General features: G+C 38.9%; 1 protein-coding gene across 7 annotated transcripts in view; it reads left to right on the top strand.

Annotated features, from left to right (window-relative positions):
- The window catches only part of CCSER2 (coiled-coil serine rich protein 2), a 172,038-nt gene that overhangs the window by 85,849 nt on the left and 64,787 nt on the right, over positions 1 to 21,402 (top strand). For 6 of the 7 annotated variants that reach the window (XM_079138197.1, XM_079138196.1, XM_079138195.1 and 3 more), the window contains 2 exons: positions 2,668 to 2,830; positions 20,767 to 20,962. In XM_079138197.1, the coding sequence (XP_078994323.1) occupies positions 2,668 to 2,830; positions 20,767 to 20,962 (359 nt within the window). Of the gene's footprint in view, positions 1 to 1,761; positions 1,996 to 2,667; positions 2,831 to 20,766; positions 20,963 to 21,402 lie in introns of those variants that run through there. The other variant, XM_079138201.1, reaches the window with a different exon arrangement.

Here is a 21,402-nt window from a genome sequence, read left to right as displayed (position 1 = left end):
TGGACTAAATATTTTTTAATTGGGATACCTTTAGAGTCACCTTACTGTTTCTGTAGTTAACCACAGGTCTCAACTTACCTTATGGTGTTATACATTCAGAGGAACTTATTTTTGTTCTTGGTTTTAACTGTCCTGGTCTTCATTTGTTAGTCTCTGGAAACTGGTTTTGATTTATCTCCATCTTATAATTTTGTTTGCTTTCCATTTTCTTTTTTCTATATTACTTATTTCATACTGTCACGGAATCTTAATTTTTTTCAAAGAAACCACCACTAATGTTATTTCACATTATTTTCATGGCTACATTTTAAAGTATATAAGCATGTAATTGATGGTTGTCTCAGATAGGGCTATAGGTAGGGGGATCCCTGCAGAGTTTTGAAACATTTCTTTTAGAGGTTAAACCACTCTGTTGTAATTTGAACATTTGTCTTCTGTAGTTTTGGCAAATGTTTATTTCCAGTGCTTATTTGCCATTATGCCCATGATTAGGTTCAAATTTCAGTAAGGACTCCCAATTCGGAGTTTGTGTGTGGTAACAACAGCCATTAACAGACACAGAACTAGCACATAAATTTTTGCATTGTAATTGCCCACAATATATAACTCATCTCCTGGCTTACTTGCCTAGTTTGTTTGCTTCTTGTTACTCTGTGTGTACTGTGTTGATACCATTCTAAGAATATATCAGGTGATTCTGATGACAAAATGTCTTGTTTGTGGAGTAAGTAGAATTTTTTCTGCCTGAACAAAGGAAAAATATAAATCCCAGATATTTAAAAGTACATGTGTATTATGCCTCAGCTATGTAAAATTGATAGATGTAACATTTTTTTTGTTTGTTTTTGGTACCAGGGATTGAACACGAAGGCGCTTAACCACTGAGCCACATCCCCAGCCCTTTTTAATATTTTATTTAGAGACAGAGTCTCCCTGAGTTGCTTAGGGCCTTGATAAGTTGCTGAGGCTGACTTTGAACTCATGATCCTCCTGCCTCAGCCTCCCGAGCTGCTAGGATTACAGGCATGTGCCACCGTGCCTGGCCTAAAGTAATATCTTAATGCCAGGGAAAAATACTTACAGAACTTAACAGAATCCATGAGTATAACACAAATGTGAGTTTATAAATGATGTTGCTAAATGTAGTTTTAAATCTTAAGATTTAAAAAGAAATTTTTTTCTTCAGCAATCTAATTTTCTATTGTTTTTTTTTAAACATAAGAGTCAACATGCATTTTATTATCTGTAGGTTTTCTGTAATTGAAGAAGTTGTTGCAAATAATTTCAAATGTAAGATTCTTTTTAAAAATGTTTCTTTAAAATTAAAAAAAAATCTATGAAAACATGTATTTCCACTTCCCTCATTGACTCCTAGTGACTCCTCTAGTGATGTAAACAGAATTTCAATATCCTGTACAAAAGCTTATTTAAGCTGTTATGCATTTAGAATAAGTGGGTTCTGTGGATAAAAGGATTGAACATCTACATTTTATTTTCTCTATATCATCTTTTTTAGGATTGGGAAGTTTGTTTTCATCTGCTGTGTTGTAACAAGACACTTGGTGTATTTCGGATTAAAGTTTTTCATTAATTAGTCACTTAGACAAGTACATTTTTTTAAAATGGGGAATTATCTTGATTTCTAAAGCTTTTTAATCGCAAGGAATTTTAAACATGTAAGACTTGAACTTTCTCATAATAGATCTTAAACTGTAGAAATCCTTCCTGTTCTGTTGCTTGGGTTAGTGTTCAGCAGTATTTTTAGTAACAGTCCTAACTCAGTAGCTATGCAAGCACTGAGTGAAGATGGAGTCACAGGGCAGACTGGGCTTGCTTCCCACAGGGAGGGCTGGGAGTTGAGCAGGAAGGAAGGCCTGTTCGGCAGTGCCTTGTATGCAACTATGTCTGAGTAGGCAGCGGGCAAAACACAATGTCTCCCTTGTACAAAGTAACTCTCTTAGTGAGTGCTCAGATATGTCAGGAAAAAGTGTTTGGGTAAGTGAAGAAGCTTGGGGAGTTTCAAATAGATTCTTTTCGTGTTTTTTTTGTGGTATTTGGATTTCAGGGAGTGTACTATTTGTTGTTGCAAAGTACTGGCTTTGTTTTCAGTGGCATTTTAGACTTTTTGAACAAGCTCTACCACAGGCAGATGGAAGCATTTTACTTTCTAAAAATGTAAGCTTAATTTAAGAAATAATTTGTGATTCCTGAAATCAGAGAAAATTAATTGTGGCATTCGTTTTTAGGAATGAATTCTCTATTGGACTTAAAATCTACTTTTTCCTTTGATTTTTTCTTCTGAAGTCAGAACCAATTTTGAGATAGTTATGAGCACCACTTGTAACCGATTGCTGGTATTTGAAATGTATAATCTTGATTTCAAGAAGGATTTGCTTGCTTTACAACATTGTGGCAGTTAATTGTTCACTAAGTGACTGTGATGTAAAAGTATTGTAATTCACTTCAGTTTGAATAATATGAAGTTTAGTTTTTACCAAAAGAACTGGTTATTTTTCTTCTGGAAATCTTTATTTTGTGATTAGCTAGCATACATGTCTGGTATTTTTAGAATATTACTTTTGTATTTTTAGCATTTAATTATGAAGCCTAAGTAGCCAACTTTTATAGCGTGTACATGTTTAGTCTTTTGCTTTTGAATTTGTTTAGTGGAGTGTGACAATATGAACCGCTTTGACCGACCAGACAGAAATGTTCGGCAGTCTCAGGAAGGATTTTGGAAAAGACCACCCCAGAGGTGGAGTGGACAGGAACATTACCACCTCAGCCATCCTGACCACTATCATCATCATGGTAAAAGTGACTTGAGCAGGTGAGTAATATAAGAGTAATATTATTTTAACATAGATTCAATTTTCCATCCTCTGTTTAATTTAAATAATAATTCTGCCCCAAAACTGATCTTGTCTAGTTTTTAAGCCAAAGATATCCCTAGTTAGTTATGTGTGATGCTGATTAGAGTTAACAATTATTATTTTGTGACCCAAATATTAACTTTATTATAAATATTGTATCTGTATCTACTATTTGGATTTTTGTGTGTGTTTTTTTTAAATAGTTCTCATTAGGAGATGATTTAATGTTGACTTTGTTAACATTTACAATTCTTCTAAATAATAATGTGTAAAATTAGTTCCAAGTGGTTTGATTTTACTTATATAATAAGCTCAAATTTAAACAAATTTCACAAGCACCGCTAGAAACAGAAGAAAATACATATAATGCTAGAAGTATTTTCCTTTTTGAAGTGTAGAATAAACTTTAATTTGATCTTACCTAATGTTTAATAGGTCTTTGTAGTCATCCAAGACTGGGATCAAAGACTTCCCTACCACAGATTAGCTTTGCAAGTTTACATCATTTATTTAACCTCTCTCTATTTTGGTTTACCATCTGTAGAAGGTACTTAATAATACCTTTTTCTTAGTATTTGAGGATCAAGAATAAAAGTGCCTGGAACAGTGAAGAGTAGGCACCCAATGGCTGTTACTAAATTTTTATTTTTCATTGCCTCATCTCATTCCACAAGGAATTTGAGGTCATTCTGAAACATGTTTATTATACAAACAATAAAATTTGGGTGAAGAAATAGTGAAAGGAAAACATAATAGCCTTGTATACTCCAAAGTAGGAAACAAAAATGTTTTTAAGATTCTGTGTAGGAAAAGCAAAGAACTAAACTTGATCTGTTATAAGATACCTAGTGTGCATAAGATAAAGGTTATGTTTTTCCTGAATTTATTTGCTTTTATGAGATAAAAACCTGAGAGAATTTCTTAGCATGATTTCTTTGGAGGAGAATATCTTGGACTGGTTGACAGGGCATGGAGAGCTTCCCAAAGTAGAAAAAAATGATAATTTTCTTATCTCTCTTTCTTAGTTATGTTCTTTAATGCAAGCTGCAAAAGATAATAGTCCAGTTGAAACAAAGCAATTTTTTTTAGTGAATCCTAAATCAATGAATTTCAACTAAAAATCTTTGTTTGTATAATTCAGTAAAAGGATAAAATTGAGAAGATCTGGAGGAATGTCTGGAATAATGTTATTTCATTATTTTTGCTGTTCTGCTTCTCACATCTAGGTTTTTGATAAGGAATGGACATAGAGAGTGGGTATTATCAGGCAAGAACATGATGTAAAGACATTTATTGCTAATAATGAAGGTTATGATTCCTTAATCTCTGATAGTAAGTTTATAAGAAGGTAAATTAAAGGACAACCTAATACAACTTGAGAAACCTAACTAAAACATGAATCATTGTTTATTCTTAAGATTTGTTCATGTACTAACAAATATTCATTGAGAACCTATCCTGAATTCCCAAGCTGGGATGAATTTGGAGATAGTGTGAGAAGTGAAAGCTGTGGATTGGTAGTGACTTTATAGAACATTGGGGTTGAAGATGGTAAAAAGAATTCAGCAGTGAATGAGCTCAGTAGACATCTTTGCCTTTATATAAGTTAGAGTAAGATTCATGTGCTTGTTCCATCGCACACAAAGATGAGTAGTGTTTACTTCCTGTTGCCAGAATGCTCAGAGACTGTAGGAGAGACAGGCATATGGACAGTTATAGTGCAGTGATGTTAGGTGCCTTGATAAGGTGATATATAACAGACTCCAAGAGCATGCAGCAGCTGGTTTTTGTTGTAAGATAGCACAGAATAAATGATGTAACTATTGAACTGATTCTAAAATTATGATTGTAGGGATTACAGAGGAGTGGGTTCTACAGAAGGGTAGGCATTCCACATGGAAAACGTGATAGGGTATGGCATTTTCCGAGAACTTCGAAGTTTAGCATGGCTGGATTGCTTCATCATTTGGAGAAATCTGATCTGACTAAATAACAAAACTGTTGTATTATGAGTTTAAGGTAAAGGGTGGGAAATTTTACCTTAAAGTGAGACTTAATCAGACTGTCCAAAATGAAGTGAATTATCTAGAGGTAGTTATCTCTATCCTTGGGAATGATCAAACTAAGGTTGAGTGTAATCATCTGTCAGAAAAGTTAAGCAACATTCTCTAAAAAATTGTATACCCTGGATATCAATAGGTGTAGAAAATAGAAGTTCCCTGATCAAATAAGCATAAGAATGGACAAATTAAAGTTAAGTTTTTGAAACGGTGAACTCCGTTGATCCCCGTTGATCCCATAAATACAAATTGTAGTAATGTGATTTTTCAAATGATAGTAAAAGATAAACTATCTGTAGTATGATAAACATACTACAGATTCCTTTTACAAACTATATTCTAATTGACTTGTGATTAGTATTCACACCAGTGATTCTTAGAAGAGAGAAAATGCACAGCATTCTTAGGGGTTGGTAATCTCTAATTTAGTACAGAGATTTATAACAAATGGGCTGAGGCACCCTGATTTGTTGTGAATTGTTATAGGTTAAACAGTTTATTGATTTCTCCTCAGACTTTCTGGGGGGCTGTGCTGAGTTTTTTGGATCCCCCAGAAATAGTTATAAGGATGGGTAATACCAAAATAAAACTCCTCTCAAAGAAACCATACCCAAGCATACCTTAAAACTGTTATTTTCTCTCTATGCCTTAAGAGTTTGGATGTATTCACCCCAGGAACTTTTTAATATTACATGTACAAAATTCCCTCTTGATTTTTGGAACACTGGTTTCCTTTCTTCTCTCAATTTCCATCATTCTCATAGTTAATTATAGGATGTCTTATCCATAACTCAGAGATATTGGGAATACTAAATGTTGAGAACTGCTGACTGTATTCTCTTATTCTCATCATAATATTACTCTCTCTTTTAACCTGACCTTATCTTCTACTCCCTCTTTTCCCTACAGTTCTTCCTTTTCAACAACTTCAACTCACATCCTAACTTACTCCCTTGACCTCTTTGTCTACGTTGTCCTAATTGTAACTGAATTCTAGCTCTTTCCTAAATGTACTTCTTCCCTAGTAGTGGATTCTTATTTTCTAATCAACCTTGTTTTGTTTTGTGTTGAGTGTTCATTTTTAAGTTTTATAGTTATACATAGTAGTTGGGTTCATTCCAACAAACTCATACATGCATAGAATTTGATTTCAATTCATGGTCTCCCTTTTTCTCCCTCTTTTCCCTCCCAGCCTCCTTCCTTCCTTTGTTCTCTTTCCTCTACTCTACCAGACTTCCTTATGCTCATCTATTTATTTATATGTAATTGGTTCTTTTTATTTATGTATAAAGATGAAATTCCCCATGGTATTTTTATATGCATGTAACATGATGTTTTAAGAATTCATTCTGCATTGCCTGCCTTTACCAATTCCTTCACTCTGCCTCTTGATCTTCTATATTACTGTTCTTCCCTTTATCTTTAATATGTTCTATCCTTTTTTCTCCCTTTCCTTTCCTTTACTCTAGCTTCTGCATATAACAGAAAACATTCTGCCTTTTAGTTTCTGAGTTTGGTTTATTTCACTTAGCACAATATTCTCCATTTCCATTCATTTACTGACAAATGTCATAATTTCATTCTTTTTTATGACTGACTAGAAGTCCATTTGTGTGTGTGTGTGTGTGTGTGTGTGTGCATGTGCACGTGTACATGCACACATCATAATTTCTTAATCCATTCATCTATTGATGGGCATCTGAATTGACTCCATAATTTAGCTGTTGTTAATTGTGCTGCTATAAATGTTGAAGTGACTATATTACTATGGTATGATTTTATTAGTTCTTTTGGATAAATTCCAAGGAGTGGTATAGCTGGGTCATATGGTAGTTCCGTTCCTAGTTTTTTGAGAAATCTCCATACTGCTTTTCATAGTGGTTGTACTAGTTCTCAGTTCTAACAACAATGTACAAGTGTACCTTTTCCCCCATAATCTCACTGACATTATTATTATTTGTGTTCTTGATTGTTGCCATTCTGACTGGGGTGAGGTGAAATCTTAAGTTTTGATTTACATTTCCCTGATTGCTAAAAATGTTGAATAGTTTTCAACTCCATTTGCATTTCTTCTTTTGAGAAGTTTCTGTTTAGTTCTTCTGCCTATATTGATTGGGTTATATGGTTTTTTGGTAAAAGTGTTTTGAGTTCTGGATTTTAATCTTCTATTGGAGGAGTAGCTGGCCAAGATTTCACATTAGTTCTTTACTGTTTTGAGATAGTCTTTATCTTCCTTCTTCATTGTTACTTCTAAATAAAATATTCTTAAATGCCTTTTCTTTGAGATTCAGGGCATTTAACTGAATTAATTCTCCTTTACTGGTACCTGCCTATAATGTACAAAAATCATGGCCCCTTGGTTAACTTTTGTTCCTTCATTATAAACTTTGCTACAATTTTTAGTTGCTGAAGTGTAATGCAAGTGAGTCTCTTTAGGCCTTTAGGGTTCTTTATACACAAGATATGTCAGCAGAGAATAAATGGTTTTACTTTTCCAGTCTGGATATTCTTTTTTTCTCTTTCATGGCGGCTATGGCTAGACTCTCTGGTATTGAATAGAAGTGGTGAGAATCAAGTTATGTCTCACTTCTGATATTAAGGGGAAAACATTTTAGTCTTTTCACTGTTAAGTAAAATATTAGTTGTGGGTTCTTCACAGATTATCTTTATCAATTGAAGAAGTTCCCTTTACTCGTAGTTTGTTGAGGGCTTCTATCATCAGAGTGTTGGATTTTGTCAAATGCTTTTTTTTAATCTATTGAGATAATCACCACCATCCCCCCTTCTACTAAATGTGGCATGTAACATTGATTTTTCAGATGTTGAACCAGTCTTTTCTTGAATAAATCTCAATTGCTCTTGGTGTATATTTCTTTTATATGTTGTCTGGTTCAATTTTCTAGAATTTGTTGAGGATGTTTTTATGTATATTCTTAGGAAATATTGGTCTGTAGTTTCCTTGAGATACATTGTCTGGTTTTGGTTTCAGGACTGTATAGATTGAATGGGGAAATGTTCTTTCCATATAAAGGTTTGAAAATAATTTGTGAAGGATTTTAATTTAATTCTTGTTTTGGCTTGGACTTTTCTTTGTAACAATTTTTTTTTTTTTTTTTACTAATTCAATCTCTATAGATGTTTTATAGATATATATTAGGTCTTGCTGGTGTGCAGTATTGCTCCAGTTTTATTCTTTTACATATCATTCTGTTTGTTATTGAAAGTCAGGTATTGGAGGTACTGAAGTCTCCAATGTTACTACATCTTGTAGGGAAGGTCTGCTAATAACAGATTCTCAGCTCTTGTTTATGTGGGAGTATATTAATTTTTCCTTTATTTTGAAGATAGTTTTGCCTGATATAGAACACTTTGTTGACATGATGAATCACATTTTCTTTCCCTTGCTGCATTAAGAATTCTCACTTTTTCTTTTGATAAGTAAATTATGATATGTTTTAAGTGTGTCTGTTTCAGCCTGTTATATACCTGGAGTTTGTTGAGCTTTGCGAAAATGCAGGTAAATATTTTTTATCAAATTTGGGAAGTTTTTGGTCAGTTTTCAAGTTGTTTTTCCCTTCCCCTTCTTCCTCTTCTCCCTTTGTACCATTATCTGAGGGAATAAATGAACATGATTTTTTGCTTGTCACAAAAATTTTGAAAAGATAAATGTAAATACTATGCAAATTACTCAAATTAGATTCCTTCCTCTAGGATTTGTTGTTGCTTTGATTTGCTGTTTATGCTTTGCATTCCCATCAGCAGTGAATGACAGCTCCTTTGGGTTTTTTCTCTCTCTTTTTATTGAGTTCCTACAGTTCTTTGTATATTTTAGGTACTAACCCATTATCAGAGATATGTTTGGCAAGTGTTTTCTCTCATCCTGTGGTTTTTCTTATTGTTGCTTTTTTCTTTTTTTGTGTGTGATCCTAGAGATTGAACCCAGGGTCAATTTACCACTGAGCTACATTTTCGGTCTTTTTTTTTTTTAAATTTAAAATCCAATTTTTTATTTTGAAACAGGGTCTCTCAATACATTGCAGCACTTGGCTTCCAATTTGAGATCCTCCTGCCTTAGCCTCCTGCATCTCTGGTGTAAGACCCCAAAAAGGAGACCCTAACTCTGTCCCACAGATCGTTGGCAACCCCAATCAACCACAGAAGGTGTCACTTGATGCAAACCGCAAGAGGCTTTTATTCCAGCGCGCTGGGACCCAACTCGTGACTCACGCAGGAGTTGAGGAGTTGAGTCCCTAGCAGAAAATCTTACAAGTTTATAAAGGCAGAAACCACACATCAGGAGGGGTTGCACACGGAAGGGGAAAAGGGGAACAAAGCCGCCAGGAAATTCCAAAGGGGGTCTGGGTTTGCTGATAACATACAACATGTTTCACAATGTTTTACAACGGGGCGTAGATTCTGGTCAACAGTTTCTGGTAATCTTATATCCTGGAACAGCTTTAAGGGCTTTGTTCCCATCACTGGGAGGGAGACGTTAGGGAGTTGAGATAAAACAGACAGCTTAAAAAAAATGTCCATTCTTTCATTACCCATTTGCTTTTTGGTAAGTTCTAATCATGGAACTTCCGTCTCTATATACTCTATATACTCTTCTCCGAAGCTATTTCCTTGGTGGAGGGACTGGTATTGTTGCCTGAGCATTAGTACCTGTACAGCACTTATTAGGTCCCCAGGCTTGTAGGCCTCGGCCAACCGATTCCACACCTCCCTCTGCACAGTCTCAAGGGCTTTTAATCTGGTGTATAGAGATTGAGAGCGGTAAGATTCTGGGGAAGGAAGGTGTTGTATGGTAACGAGTGGTGGGTGAGTCCCATAAAGGATTTCAAAAGGAGTTAGCTTGAGGAAGCCAGGGGTATTGTGCACCTGAAACAAAGCAAAGGGAAGGAGGACTGTCCAGTCTGTTATGCCAGTCTCTAAGGATAATTTAGTCATGACCTCTTTTAAAGTTCTATTCATTCTTTCTACCTGCCCTCAGCTTTGGGGCCTATAAGCACAACGTAATTTCCAGTTAAGCCCCAGGATTTTGGCCAGTCCCTGACCTACCTGGGCAACAAACGCAGGGCTGTTGTCTGACCCTATTACCTTGGGCACCCCGAACCTCGGGAAGATGTCCTCTAGTATTGTTTTGGCCACCACCTGAGCAGTCTCCTTCTTGGTAGGAAAGGCTTCAACCCATCCTGAAAATGTATCTATGAATACTAATAAGTATCTGTATCCATACCTGGCTGGTTTTACCTCAGTAAAGTCCACTTCCCAGTAACTCCCAGGATGGTCTCCTCGGAGCCGTTTGCCATGAGGTAGCTTGCTGGGCCGGGCATTCACCATCTGGCAAGACTTGCATTCTTTTACAGTTGTATCTGCAAGCTCCCCGAGCTTCATGATGTAATACGGTGAAGACTGGACAAGCGTTTTTAAATGTTTTGGGCCCAGATGAGTTAACTTGTGAAGGTGTCTGAGAAAAATGATCGCCTGTTTTTCAGGGAGAATTCTTTTTCCTTCTGAGGTTTCCCGGATCCCCTCTGGAGTCTCCAGGCGAAATCCTAATCTGTCCATTTCCTCAAGGTCTAGTTCTGAATATTCAAAGTTCCTAAAAGAGGGGTATACCACATCCTTAGGGTGAGACCTCGGTTTTTCCTCCGACAAGGATAGGACGTTAAGTTCTTGAGCCGCCCGCTTGGCTTCCCTGTCAGCCCTTTGGTTCTCTCTGGCAACTTTTGACCCCCCTTTTTGGTGTCTGGGGCAGTGAATAATTGCTACTTTCTTAGGAAGGTGAACAGCCTCTAACAGGCTTAGAATTTCTTCTTTATTTTTGATTTCCTTCTCTGCCGAGGTCAGCAGCCCCAGCTGCTGGTAGATGGACCCGTGGACATGGGCAGTAGCGAAAGCATACCTGCTGTCAGTGTAGATGTTAATTTTTTTTTTTTTCCCTCTGCCAACCACAGAGCCTGAGTCAGAGCTAGTAACTTGGCCTTCTGAGCCAACGTCCCCTCGGGTAGGCTGCTTGCCCAGATAGTTTGTTCATTATCCACTACCGCCGCCCCGGCTACCCTTTTACCTTCTATTATGTAGCTGCTTCCATCAGTGAACCAGGTCAGCTGAGCGTCTGGTAAGGGCTGGTCTTGGAAGTCCCTTCGGGTCCCCATTTCTTCTGCTAGTATCTCTTGACAGGTATGCAGCACACTCTCCTGGGTGGACGTGTCAGGTAGTAGGGTAGCTGGATTGAGGATGGCAGGCAGCCTGAACTGGATCCTGTCTCCATTCAGTAGGAGACTCTGATAATGCGTCATGCGGGCGTTGGACAGCCACCGGTCAGGGGGCTGTCTGATGATGCTCTCCAAGGAGTGAGGGGCAATGACCGTTAGCTTTTGTCCCATAGTTAATTTGTCAGCATCTTTCACCAATACTGCCACTGCTGCCACGGACCTCAGACAGGCAGGCCAGCCACTAGCAACAGGGTCTAGCTTCTTGGAGAGGTAGGCTACCGGCCTCTTCCATGGCCCTAGAGGCTGGGTCAGCACCCCTCGGGCTACTCCCTTCCTCTCATCAACAAATAGGATGAAGGGCTTTGCTACATCCGGCAATGCCAGGGCTGGGGCAGACAGTAATGCCTTCTTGATGTCATCAAAGGCCTGCTGCTGGTCGTTACCCCACTCAAATGAGGCACCCTCTCTAGTCAGAGGAGAGGGGAGCTGCCAGGGTAGCGAACCCGGGGATCCACAGGCGGCAAAACCCCGCAGTCCCTAAAAATTCTGGCACCTGACGGGGTGAGCAAGGAACAGGTATCTGAGTCACAGTTTGTATTCTGGCCTCCGTTAGCCATCTCTGCCCCCCTTTGAGGGCGTACCCCAGGTACGTTACCTCCTTTTGGCAGATCTGGGCCTTCTTGGCGGAGGCCCGATATCCTAAGCGGGCAAGTTCTTCTAGCAGTAGTCCCAGGCCCCGTTGCCATTCCTCCTCTGTGGCCCCGGCCAGTAGTAAGTCAGCTACATACTGCAGAAGTGTTACCTGGGGATGGCTGGCATGGAAGTGGGCTAAATCTTGGTAGAGAGCTTCATTGAAGAGGGTCGGGGAATTCTTGAACCCCTGGGGTAATTGGGTCCAAGTCAATTGTCCTGTTGTCCCAGAGTCAGGGTCCCTCCACTCGAATGCGAAGATGTTTTGGCTGGAAGGGTGTAGTCTCAGGCAGAAGAAAGCGTCCTTTAAGTCCAAGATAGTATACCAAATATGATCCGGGGGAAGAGAGCTCAGCAAGTTATAAGGGTTAGGTACAGTAGGGTGGATGTCCTATACTCGCTTGTTTACTTCTCTTAAGTCCTGTACCGGGCAATAGTCTCCTGTGCCTTTTAACAGGTAACAAGGGAGTGTTCCATGGTGACTGACACTTCACTAGGATACCTTGCTGAAGGAGGCGCTGGATATGGGGCCTAATTCTTTCCCGGGCCTCTTTAGTCATAGGGTATTGACATACAGCCACAGGAGTAGATGTGGCCTTAAGCTCTATAACTATGGGTGGTCTTTCTGCGGCTAGTCCTGTTCCAGCCGTTTCGGCCCATGCCCCTGGATACCTGTTCAACCAGTTATTTATGTGACATATTTTTGCTCCCTGTCTCTCAAAAAGTCTGTGTTCATCATCCAGGCGCATAGTCAGGGCAGTAGTTATTCTCTTGCTTCGGGTCACCTCTGGGCCATCAGGGGTGAAGGTAATCTGAGCTCCCATTTTGGTTAGGAGGTCTCTCCCAAGTAGAGGTGCAGGGCACTCAGGGATGACTAGAAACGAGTGGGTTATCCATCCCGTTCCTAAGTCTACCGTTCTTCGGGTAGTCCATGAGTACTGCTGGTGTCCTGTAGCTCCTATGACTCACGATTTCTTGTGGGAGATGGGCCCAGACGGTTCGAGTAGGACCGAGTGTTGAGCCCCAGTATCTACTAAGAACTCAACTGGCTTCCCCTCCACCTCTAGTGTTACCCTAGGCTCAGGGAGGGGTTCAGAGCCCCGTCCCTGCTAATCTTCTTCTTCTAGGGCTAATACTTTCTTGGAGGGCCTGGTCTTCTTCTTAGGACACTCTCTAGCCCAGAGACTCTCTCCTTGCAGTAGGCACACTGATCCTTGTCTAATGGAGTGCGGTTGCCCAGGTTACCTGACCCTTTTTTTAGCCCTGCCCTGTGTTTGTTCCTGGCCTTTCTCACCTACTACTGCGGCCAAAATCCGTGTTAGGTTCTTCTCCTGTTTACGATCCCTATTGTTTTCTCTTTCCTCTCTTTCCTTTTCTTTCCTTTGCTCCTTCTCTTCCTCAGTTTCCCTCTTATGATACACATTCTCTGCCTCCTTAACTAAATCTTGTAGGGTATAATCTTGTAACCCTTCTATTCTCTGCAACTTTCTCTTAATATCTATTGCCGACTGCCCTATAAAAGCCCTGGCCACGGAAGCCCTTTGCCCCTCAGAGGTAGGGTCAAACGGGGTGTAGCGCCTGAAAGCTTCCATTAAGCGCTCGAGAAATACTGACGGGGGTTCCGTGGCCCCTGGATAACCTCTCTTACCTTAGCCAAATTAGTGGGGCATCTCGCTGTCCTGCGGAGGCCGGCCACTAGAGTCTGGCGATAGACTGTCAGTCGCTCCCTACCTTCTGCCATGTTGAAATCCCAGTCAGGCCTGGAGAGGGGGAAGGTAGTCTCAATGATGTTGGGGAGCTGGGTGGGTTGTTCATCTGCTCCTGGTACATTCTTCCTTGCCTTCAATAAAATCCTCTCCCTCTCCTCAGTAGTGAAAAGGGTCTGCAGTAGCTGCTGGCAATCATCCCATGTGGGCTGATGAGAGAACATTAAAGACTCCACCAGCCCGGTTAAGCGCTGGGGGTCCTCTGAAAAGGGAGGATGATTAGTTTTCCAGTTATACAAGTCTGCGGAGGAAAAAGGCCAGTACTGGAGGGGCTGAGGAGGAGCCGGTCCACCATCTGTTGCCACCGGCGGGGGCCCATAAGCCCTTAGGGGAAGGGCAACGGTGGTATTGGGAGTTATTCTGCGTTGGCTCCTGGTACCCTGTGCAGGCCCTGTGGTGCCCTGCGTGGGCCCCAGCAGAGACTCGTTAGGGGGAGCAGAGGGGGCGACTGCAGGGGCCAGTGGTTCTTCTGGCTCTTCCTGACCCCCTACAGGGACCGAGGCGGGAGGGTATGGGGGAGGTGAGTCAAGGAGAAGGTGGTCAGCCTGGGTTTCGGGATAAACCTTCTTGGGGGGGTCTGAGTGACTGGATTTCCCCCCAGAACTGGGAGATTGGGCGGCTAGGATTTGTGCGGCTGGCTGGGGCTTGGGTTTTGCAACCCAAGGTCGAATCCAGGGGGGTGGATTTTACACCAGATCCTGCCAGACCACAATGTAGGGCTCCTGATTTGGATGGGCTCCAGGTTCCTTCTGAAAAACAATCTCTTTAACAGCAAGAATGACAGATAGATTAAAGGTCCCTTCTGCTGGCCATCCTACATTAAAAGCAGGCCATTCTGAGGAGCAGAAGGTCCGCCATGGGCCTTTCTTGATCTCAACTGATAGGTCGCGACCTCTTCCCTTAACTTCAGCCCAATGGTCTAATGTCAGACTAAGAGGGGTTGTCACAGTCTGTCCCATCGTCAGTTCGCCTGTCGTTAGAAACACAAACAACAAAAATGCTACAGACACGAGGACCCACTAACCCCACCTTGTCCGCCACAAACACGCAACAGAATCAGACGGGCGTGATCTTGACAATCTCTGATCCAACAATTGAACCCAATCAGTGCCCTTACTGTAGGAGACTACCAGGCGTCCCTGGCTCTCCTCCACCCTTGGGGCGTCCCCCAGGGCTGCAGCCTGTGGCCCTCCAGGCATGTCTACCAACCACTGTTCGGCCACTCTCACGAGTCGGCCGAACAGCTGCGAAACCGAAAGCGCGCTCACAGGATCAGACCAACTAACAAAACACAAGACAAAGACAGACAACCTCGGGGTACCCCTTCTTACTTCCAAGGTCGACTCCACGGATGAGGGGGGGCTGTCAGATCCCGGACAAGCTCCCAAATGTAAGACCCCCAAAAAGGAGACCCTAACTCTGTCCCATGGATTGACAGCAACCCCAATCAATCGCAGGAGGCATCACTTGATGCAAACCGCAAGAGGCTTTTATTCCAGGGCGCTGGGACCCAACTTGTGACTCACACAGGAGTCGAGGAGTCGAGTCTGTAGCAGAAAATCTTACAAGTTTATGAAGGCAGAAGCCACACATCGGGAGGGGTCACACATGGAAGGGGAAAGGGGAACAAAGCCGCCGGGAAATTCCAAAGGAGGTCTGGGTTTGCTGATAACATACAACATGTTTCACAATGTTTTACAACAGGGCGTAGATTCTGGTCAACGGTTTCTGGTAATCTTATATCCTGGAACAGCTTTAAGGGCTTTGTTCCCATCACTGGGAGGGAGACATTAGGGAGTTGAGATAAAACAGACAGCTTAAAAAAATGTCCATTCTTTCACTGGGATTGGACGTGTTCCATTGAGCCCAGTTTTTTCTCTTTTTCACAGAGCAAATTTTGAAAGAAAATTTATGAAGTTCAGCAACTATTTTTTTCTTGGATTGTAGTTTTTATGTTCTAAAAACTCATTAACAAAACCAAGGTCACCTAGATTTTTTCCCTTTATGCCTCATAGATGTAGTTGTGCATTCTACATTTGGGTCTTTGATCCATTTGGGTTAATTTTTGTGGGAGGTTTAAGGTCATTTTCTTTTGCATGTAGATCCCTGGCTGTTACAGTCTCATGTGTTGAAAAGATTCTTTTTCTCTATTGAATTGCCTTTACTTCTTTTTCAAGGATCAGTTGACTATATTTACGTGGGTTTATTTATAAGCTCCCCATTGTACTCTATTAATCTTTTTGTCTGTTCTTTCACCAATAACACATTGTCTTGATTATGTGGCTTCATATAGTAATTCTCAAGGTTAGGTAGTACCAGTCCTCTGACTTTTGCCCTCTTGAGTATGTGTTGGTTATTCTGTTTTCTGCAAAATTATGTTGTCAATATCTACAAAATAACTTCCTACAATTTTGATTGGCATCTTGTTGAATCTAACATAACAAATATTACTATGAACATCAGAATACATATATTTAATTTTTTTGGGGTGGGAATTCCATATCCTATATTTCAAACTAGAGTCAGTCTTGGTAGATTTCAGAGTTGACGTTTTATCATCTATTCATACATTTAACTTTCATACAGAGTTTTTATTGGTGGTGAGGAAAGAAACACTAAAGATTTTTTGAAGGCAAAATTGTGTCTTGGATTAGGTAAGAAACGAAGAAGGGAAATCTCATCCTCTTTTCCCCCCAACACATATACACACAGATATCTGCACTCCCTAGTCTAACCTGTGAATCAAAAAGGTTAAGATTAGCACAATAATCACACATTTTAGTAATCAAGAAGCTCTGTTGGAAGTGGGGAAGAATAGAATAATGTTATGGATATAAACAAATAGCTTAGGGAGTTTTCTTTAATACTGTAAATAAATAATTATTCAGAAATGTGGTTTTCATGCTTGTGGGTTTAATATAAAGTATGACTACTGTACATGGATTCAGTTTAAGTGGGTTACAGTTGAATATGTGGATCTATTTCTGAGCTCTCCATTGCATTCTGTTTTTTTGTCCGTTCTTTCAGTAATACCACACTGTCTTGATTACTGTACCTTTATAAAATTAAGGTCTCCTATTTTTTTCTTATTGATTTTATTGTCTCTTTACTGAATAATATTAAGTAATATTGGTGATAGTGGACATTTCTTTCTCATGCTTCTGTTATTATTGAACTCATTTCTGCCTTTACCCATATCTTTGTTAGTTCAGTTCTTCATATCTGCCAGCCTGCCTGGACTGTGACCACCCACATAGGTTCTCCTTCAGTAACACACTAGTGTATTCACTTTACAACATCTTACAGTCTTCCATTGCTTTCACCACCTGGCTTTTCTGCTGAAAGTCTACAATTGCTAAAGTTTGTTCAGAAGTACTAATTTATACCTGTCAATTTAATAAGGGATATTATTGATACCGCTGTTTAAGGGTGACGAGTCCTGCTCCTTCTAATGTTGAAGATTGAATACTAGAGAAGCACGCCAAGGCAATAATGCAGCTTAATAATACAGACTTCTCCCAGCTGGAAGAAGGGGGGCCGTGGCTGATGTTCTAAAGTCCTAAGAAGTGAGCTCACCCTACATCTTTTATAGGTTAGAGTCTCTTTTGTTCTCCAGTACTCTCCCCCTTAACTCTCCTTCCGGCCTATGTGACTAGGCCTGGTTTTGCATTAAGTGAGAAGCCATGGGCAGGGGAAGGGCCAAGGTGATTCAGGCAGATAAGGGCCCTGGGGGCATTAATTAGCAGCTCCTGCTTGCAGTCCTTGATAAAGGCAGGTAAATTTGGTAATCAGTGAGCTCTGGAGATCCTTGACATTCCATTCTCCCAGGGGCAGTCTCCAGCTTCCAGAGGCAGATGGCTTCATGGCTTCATTTCCTTGATTTGACCTGATCCCTTATTTCTATACTAACTACCTGCCTTAATTCTGGCTTCATTATGACCAGAAGTTTCATTTTTTTCTCACTCATTTGTTTTTTTTTTTTTTCCCTCTCGTCCTCTTTATGCCTTTGCCCCTGGATTTGTGTCTTTAGTCTTAGAAAGTGATTTTACTTTCCATTTTGTTTCTGAGATTCATGTTATCATGTATGAACTGTTATCATCTTCTCAGGATCTAAAATTTCAAGATCTTCATTGTCTTTCTGTCTGTGTGCACCCCTCATCTTAATAGTCTTTCATTTTCTGAAAGTGATCTCTTATATACTTGCTTTCTCTTCCATCTTTGTTTCTCTCTGCCTCCTAGCTTTCTTGGTTTTATTCTTTTTTTCCCACCATGCTTCAGTTTTTCCTCCATTGAGGTTTTATGTTGTTTTTTACTTACTGCCAGTTTTAGCAACAAATAAATATCAGGCAAATGTGTCAATATTTTAACAGTTGGTAAATATAGGCAAAGGGTCTACAGTGTTCTTTATAGTATTCCTTTGACATTTTTGTTTGAAAAAATTTTAAAGATGAGTTAATAATAACCATACAATAGTAATTGGTTTTAATTTAATATTTAGTATATATTATGGATTGTTTCAAGAACTTTATGTTCTCAATTTAGTCTTTATAACAAAGTTATTATCCCCATTAATTTATAGATGAGGAAAATGAAACATAGATTATATAACTTTCCTTGAATATTACACAGCTAATAAATGAGAGCTGAGATTTACACTCAGATGATCTGTGCAGGTAATTTTAAAATGAATAAGAAATGGCTGTTTTCATATGGCTTGCAATACAGTTAGTATCTTCAGCAGCTGGTTACTGTAAGCCAGGATTTAAACCTAAATCCAAGGCCAGGTTTGGCTCTTTAATCTATTGTGGCTTTTCCAGATGACAGTTCTTAATTCCTGTATTCAGTTAGTGATCAAGACTGTTTGAAACATTTTTAATTCATTAGTTCCTTGCATTTGGTTCTCCTAATGTAATCCTGTATTCCATACCTGATTATCATGCTGTAGACTACAGACCAGTCTTTAGTGTATTTCCTCTGTAATCATTTTTTTACTCACTTGGCAAAATAAAAAGTAAATGTTAATTTGGTTATTAAGTAGTGTTTTTGTCATGTCACAGCAACAGGATTTTAGATTCTCAGAGATGAAGGCTTTATAAAAAAAAAATAGTGATTAAAACTATCCTTGTTATTCAGTGCAAAAACAATAACAACAGCAAAAACAAAGTAACAAAACTCAAATACAAATGAAAAGAATAAGCAATCTGTTTCTTCACGGAATTTATAATGTGGCATTTGTGGCTAACACAGTATGCTGTGATACATACTATAAGGGTCATCAGTGGAGGTACCAAGTCCTGCTTAGGAATTAAGGAAACTTTCTCTGAAAAAATGCCAACTAACTTAAAATGAAGAGGGGTTCTCCAGACGGAGTATGCGGTAGAGGGCAGCATGGGTAGACTGGCAGGATCATTGAGAAGGTGAGGATGTTGTAGGTTCAGAGATGAGGGAGATTTTAACATGTCCTGAGAGTCTCAGTTAATTAGTGATGGATTAAGAAATTATTCTCAGGAAGACAGACATAAATTAGATTCAAGCTTCTATGGTGTCAGAAGCCATTTTTAAGACCTCCTTATCCCTGAAAAGTATGTCTTGTTCTTCCTATCATTACTGCCCCTGCCCTGCCAAAAGTCTTAGCCTTTGATTTTGGTTAGACTCAAACCTCATAATTTATAGTTCATCCCAGGTTCATTGCTGCCTCAGAACATTTCCCAAAGTATATCATAAACTTTTTCCCTCTGAAAATACAGCTCTTTTCATCTCTTCTCTTCATTTGTCAGGTGATTCCATATTTTCATCAAGAACATCTGCTAACTTTTCACTACTGTATGTTTTACATTCACTCCCAGGTATAGATGGTATATCTGTTCTGTCATGGATGGGTAAATTCATACTAATTAATTTGATCAGTATTTGAGATTTAATAATTCAACCATGTTTTGAACCAGTAAAAGAAAGTAGAATTATATGGTACCAAAGTAGAATCCTACTTATGTATCAACAATGTAAAAATGCATAAAAATAATTTTCTTGGGTTAAAAGAAAGAGGCCTGAAGTATTCCTACGAAATAGTTTCAAAGAAAAAATAATCTTATAGAAATTAGCCTCATATTGAATATTTGAGAGTTCAGAGATTTGGGAATATTTGTTGAAAGGTAAAAAATTCAGTAGTTACTTCATTTTTATATTTCAGTGTAGTCGAAATCTACTACTGCATTGTGACTTATAAACTTAATACATTATGAATTAAACTTTATTTCTAACATGTTAAAACAGCCATTAATTATATTGGAAAGAATACTTTCTCAGTGTTATTTCAAATATTGAGACAACATATATTCAGTTCTTGTCATAATTTAAGAACTAACTAGAATTATATGTAAACTGGATGCAGTAATTTTTAAATTACCTTATCTATGACTTCTGTTTAAAAATGTTGTGTTTTATACTCCCATGAAACACATTATCCCTAATTTTCTTTCTTTTACTTGTCATGAATATTATGGTATGAAACTGAAGAGAAGTGTAAGTTTTTAAGAGTAGATTTATTTTTACTGCAGTTTAGGGTTAGGAAACTATATGAGGTATACAAGACATAAAGAACTTTGTTTTAGTCTTTTAATTGGAAAACATGATTTATCAGCAATGTAAAAACAAAAGAACAAAGAAATAACATTTCATATGTATTAACTGCCTGCTAGAACTTTCATGAAATGGTAGTCCAAAAGTGTGTTCAAACTGGGAATTAATATGGGTAAGAGTTATGGGGCTAAAAAAAGGTGAGTGGTTTAAGATGACAAGCAAAGTCAGAAGCTAACAAATAGGCAATCAATGTAGAAAAGGAGGAATAAGTATAATTTTTCCAGCTAAGACCTTTTCAGAGTATTTTGTTTTTATTCTAGTCTTAGGAAAGAAAGTTATTCAACCAGTGTGTAAAACATAAAAAGGACAGTGTGAGAGGAGTGCAGTAGATAATTATTTTAATGATAGGTAGAGCTGTTTGCACCTTTCAGTGGAAACACATTCAGTGTCTGAAATGAGTACAAGTCAGAGTCTGTAATAATGATAAATGATTTGTAAAGATCACTGCAGTAATATCTTTACCTTTCTTTCTAAAATTTATGTCTTTTTCCCCCACCTTTTTCCCCTGCCCTTCCAGAGGCTCTCCTTATAGAGAATCTCCTTTGGGTCATTTTGAAAGCTATGGAGGGACCCCCTTTTTCCAGGCTCAGAAGATGTTTGCAGATGTACCAGAAAATACAGTGATACTGGATGAGATGACCCTCCGGCACATGGTCCAGGATTGCACTGCAGTAAAAACTCAGTTACTCAAACTCAAACGTCTGCTACATCAGGTAAGTATATATTGAGCACTTCCAGCTCTTAATATTTTGAATTGAAAAATGCATTGATTCCTTTTATTGAAAATAAAGTTACTTGGGTTTCTAATGCTTCTCTGTATTTCTGTAGAATGCCTGTAAATAGTACATAGTAAAACTTCAGTCAGAGAAAGAGAGCATGAGAGTTTTGCGTGATTGTCTTATTTTGTTGTCTTAACATTTATGAGCTATGCAATGTTTGGTAAGCCCGTCTCTCTGTTTTGGTTCCCTCATTTTTATAATACCTACATTGGAAGGTTGTGAGAAAATTAGAAATTGTAGTTGTAAATTGAGCATCCTAATACTGTAGACATTGTAGGCATTGAACATTCAGTGACTGCTACTATAATTTCAGCTAAGTGGGAAATAAGAAACAGCAATTTCTACTTAAATAGTTGTATAAGTTTTGTTTGGGA

Source organism: Sciurus vulgaris (genome assembly GCF_902686455.1).
Source record: "Sciurus vulgaris genome assembly, chromosome: 4".
NCBI lineage: Eukaryota > Metazoa > Chordata > Mammalia > Rodentia > Sciuridae > Sciurus > Sciurus vulgaris.
This window is presented reverse-complemented; position numbering and strand designations above follow the sequence as displayed.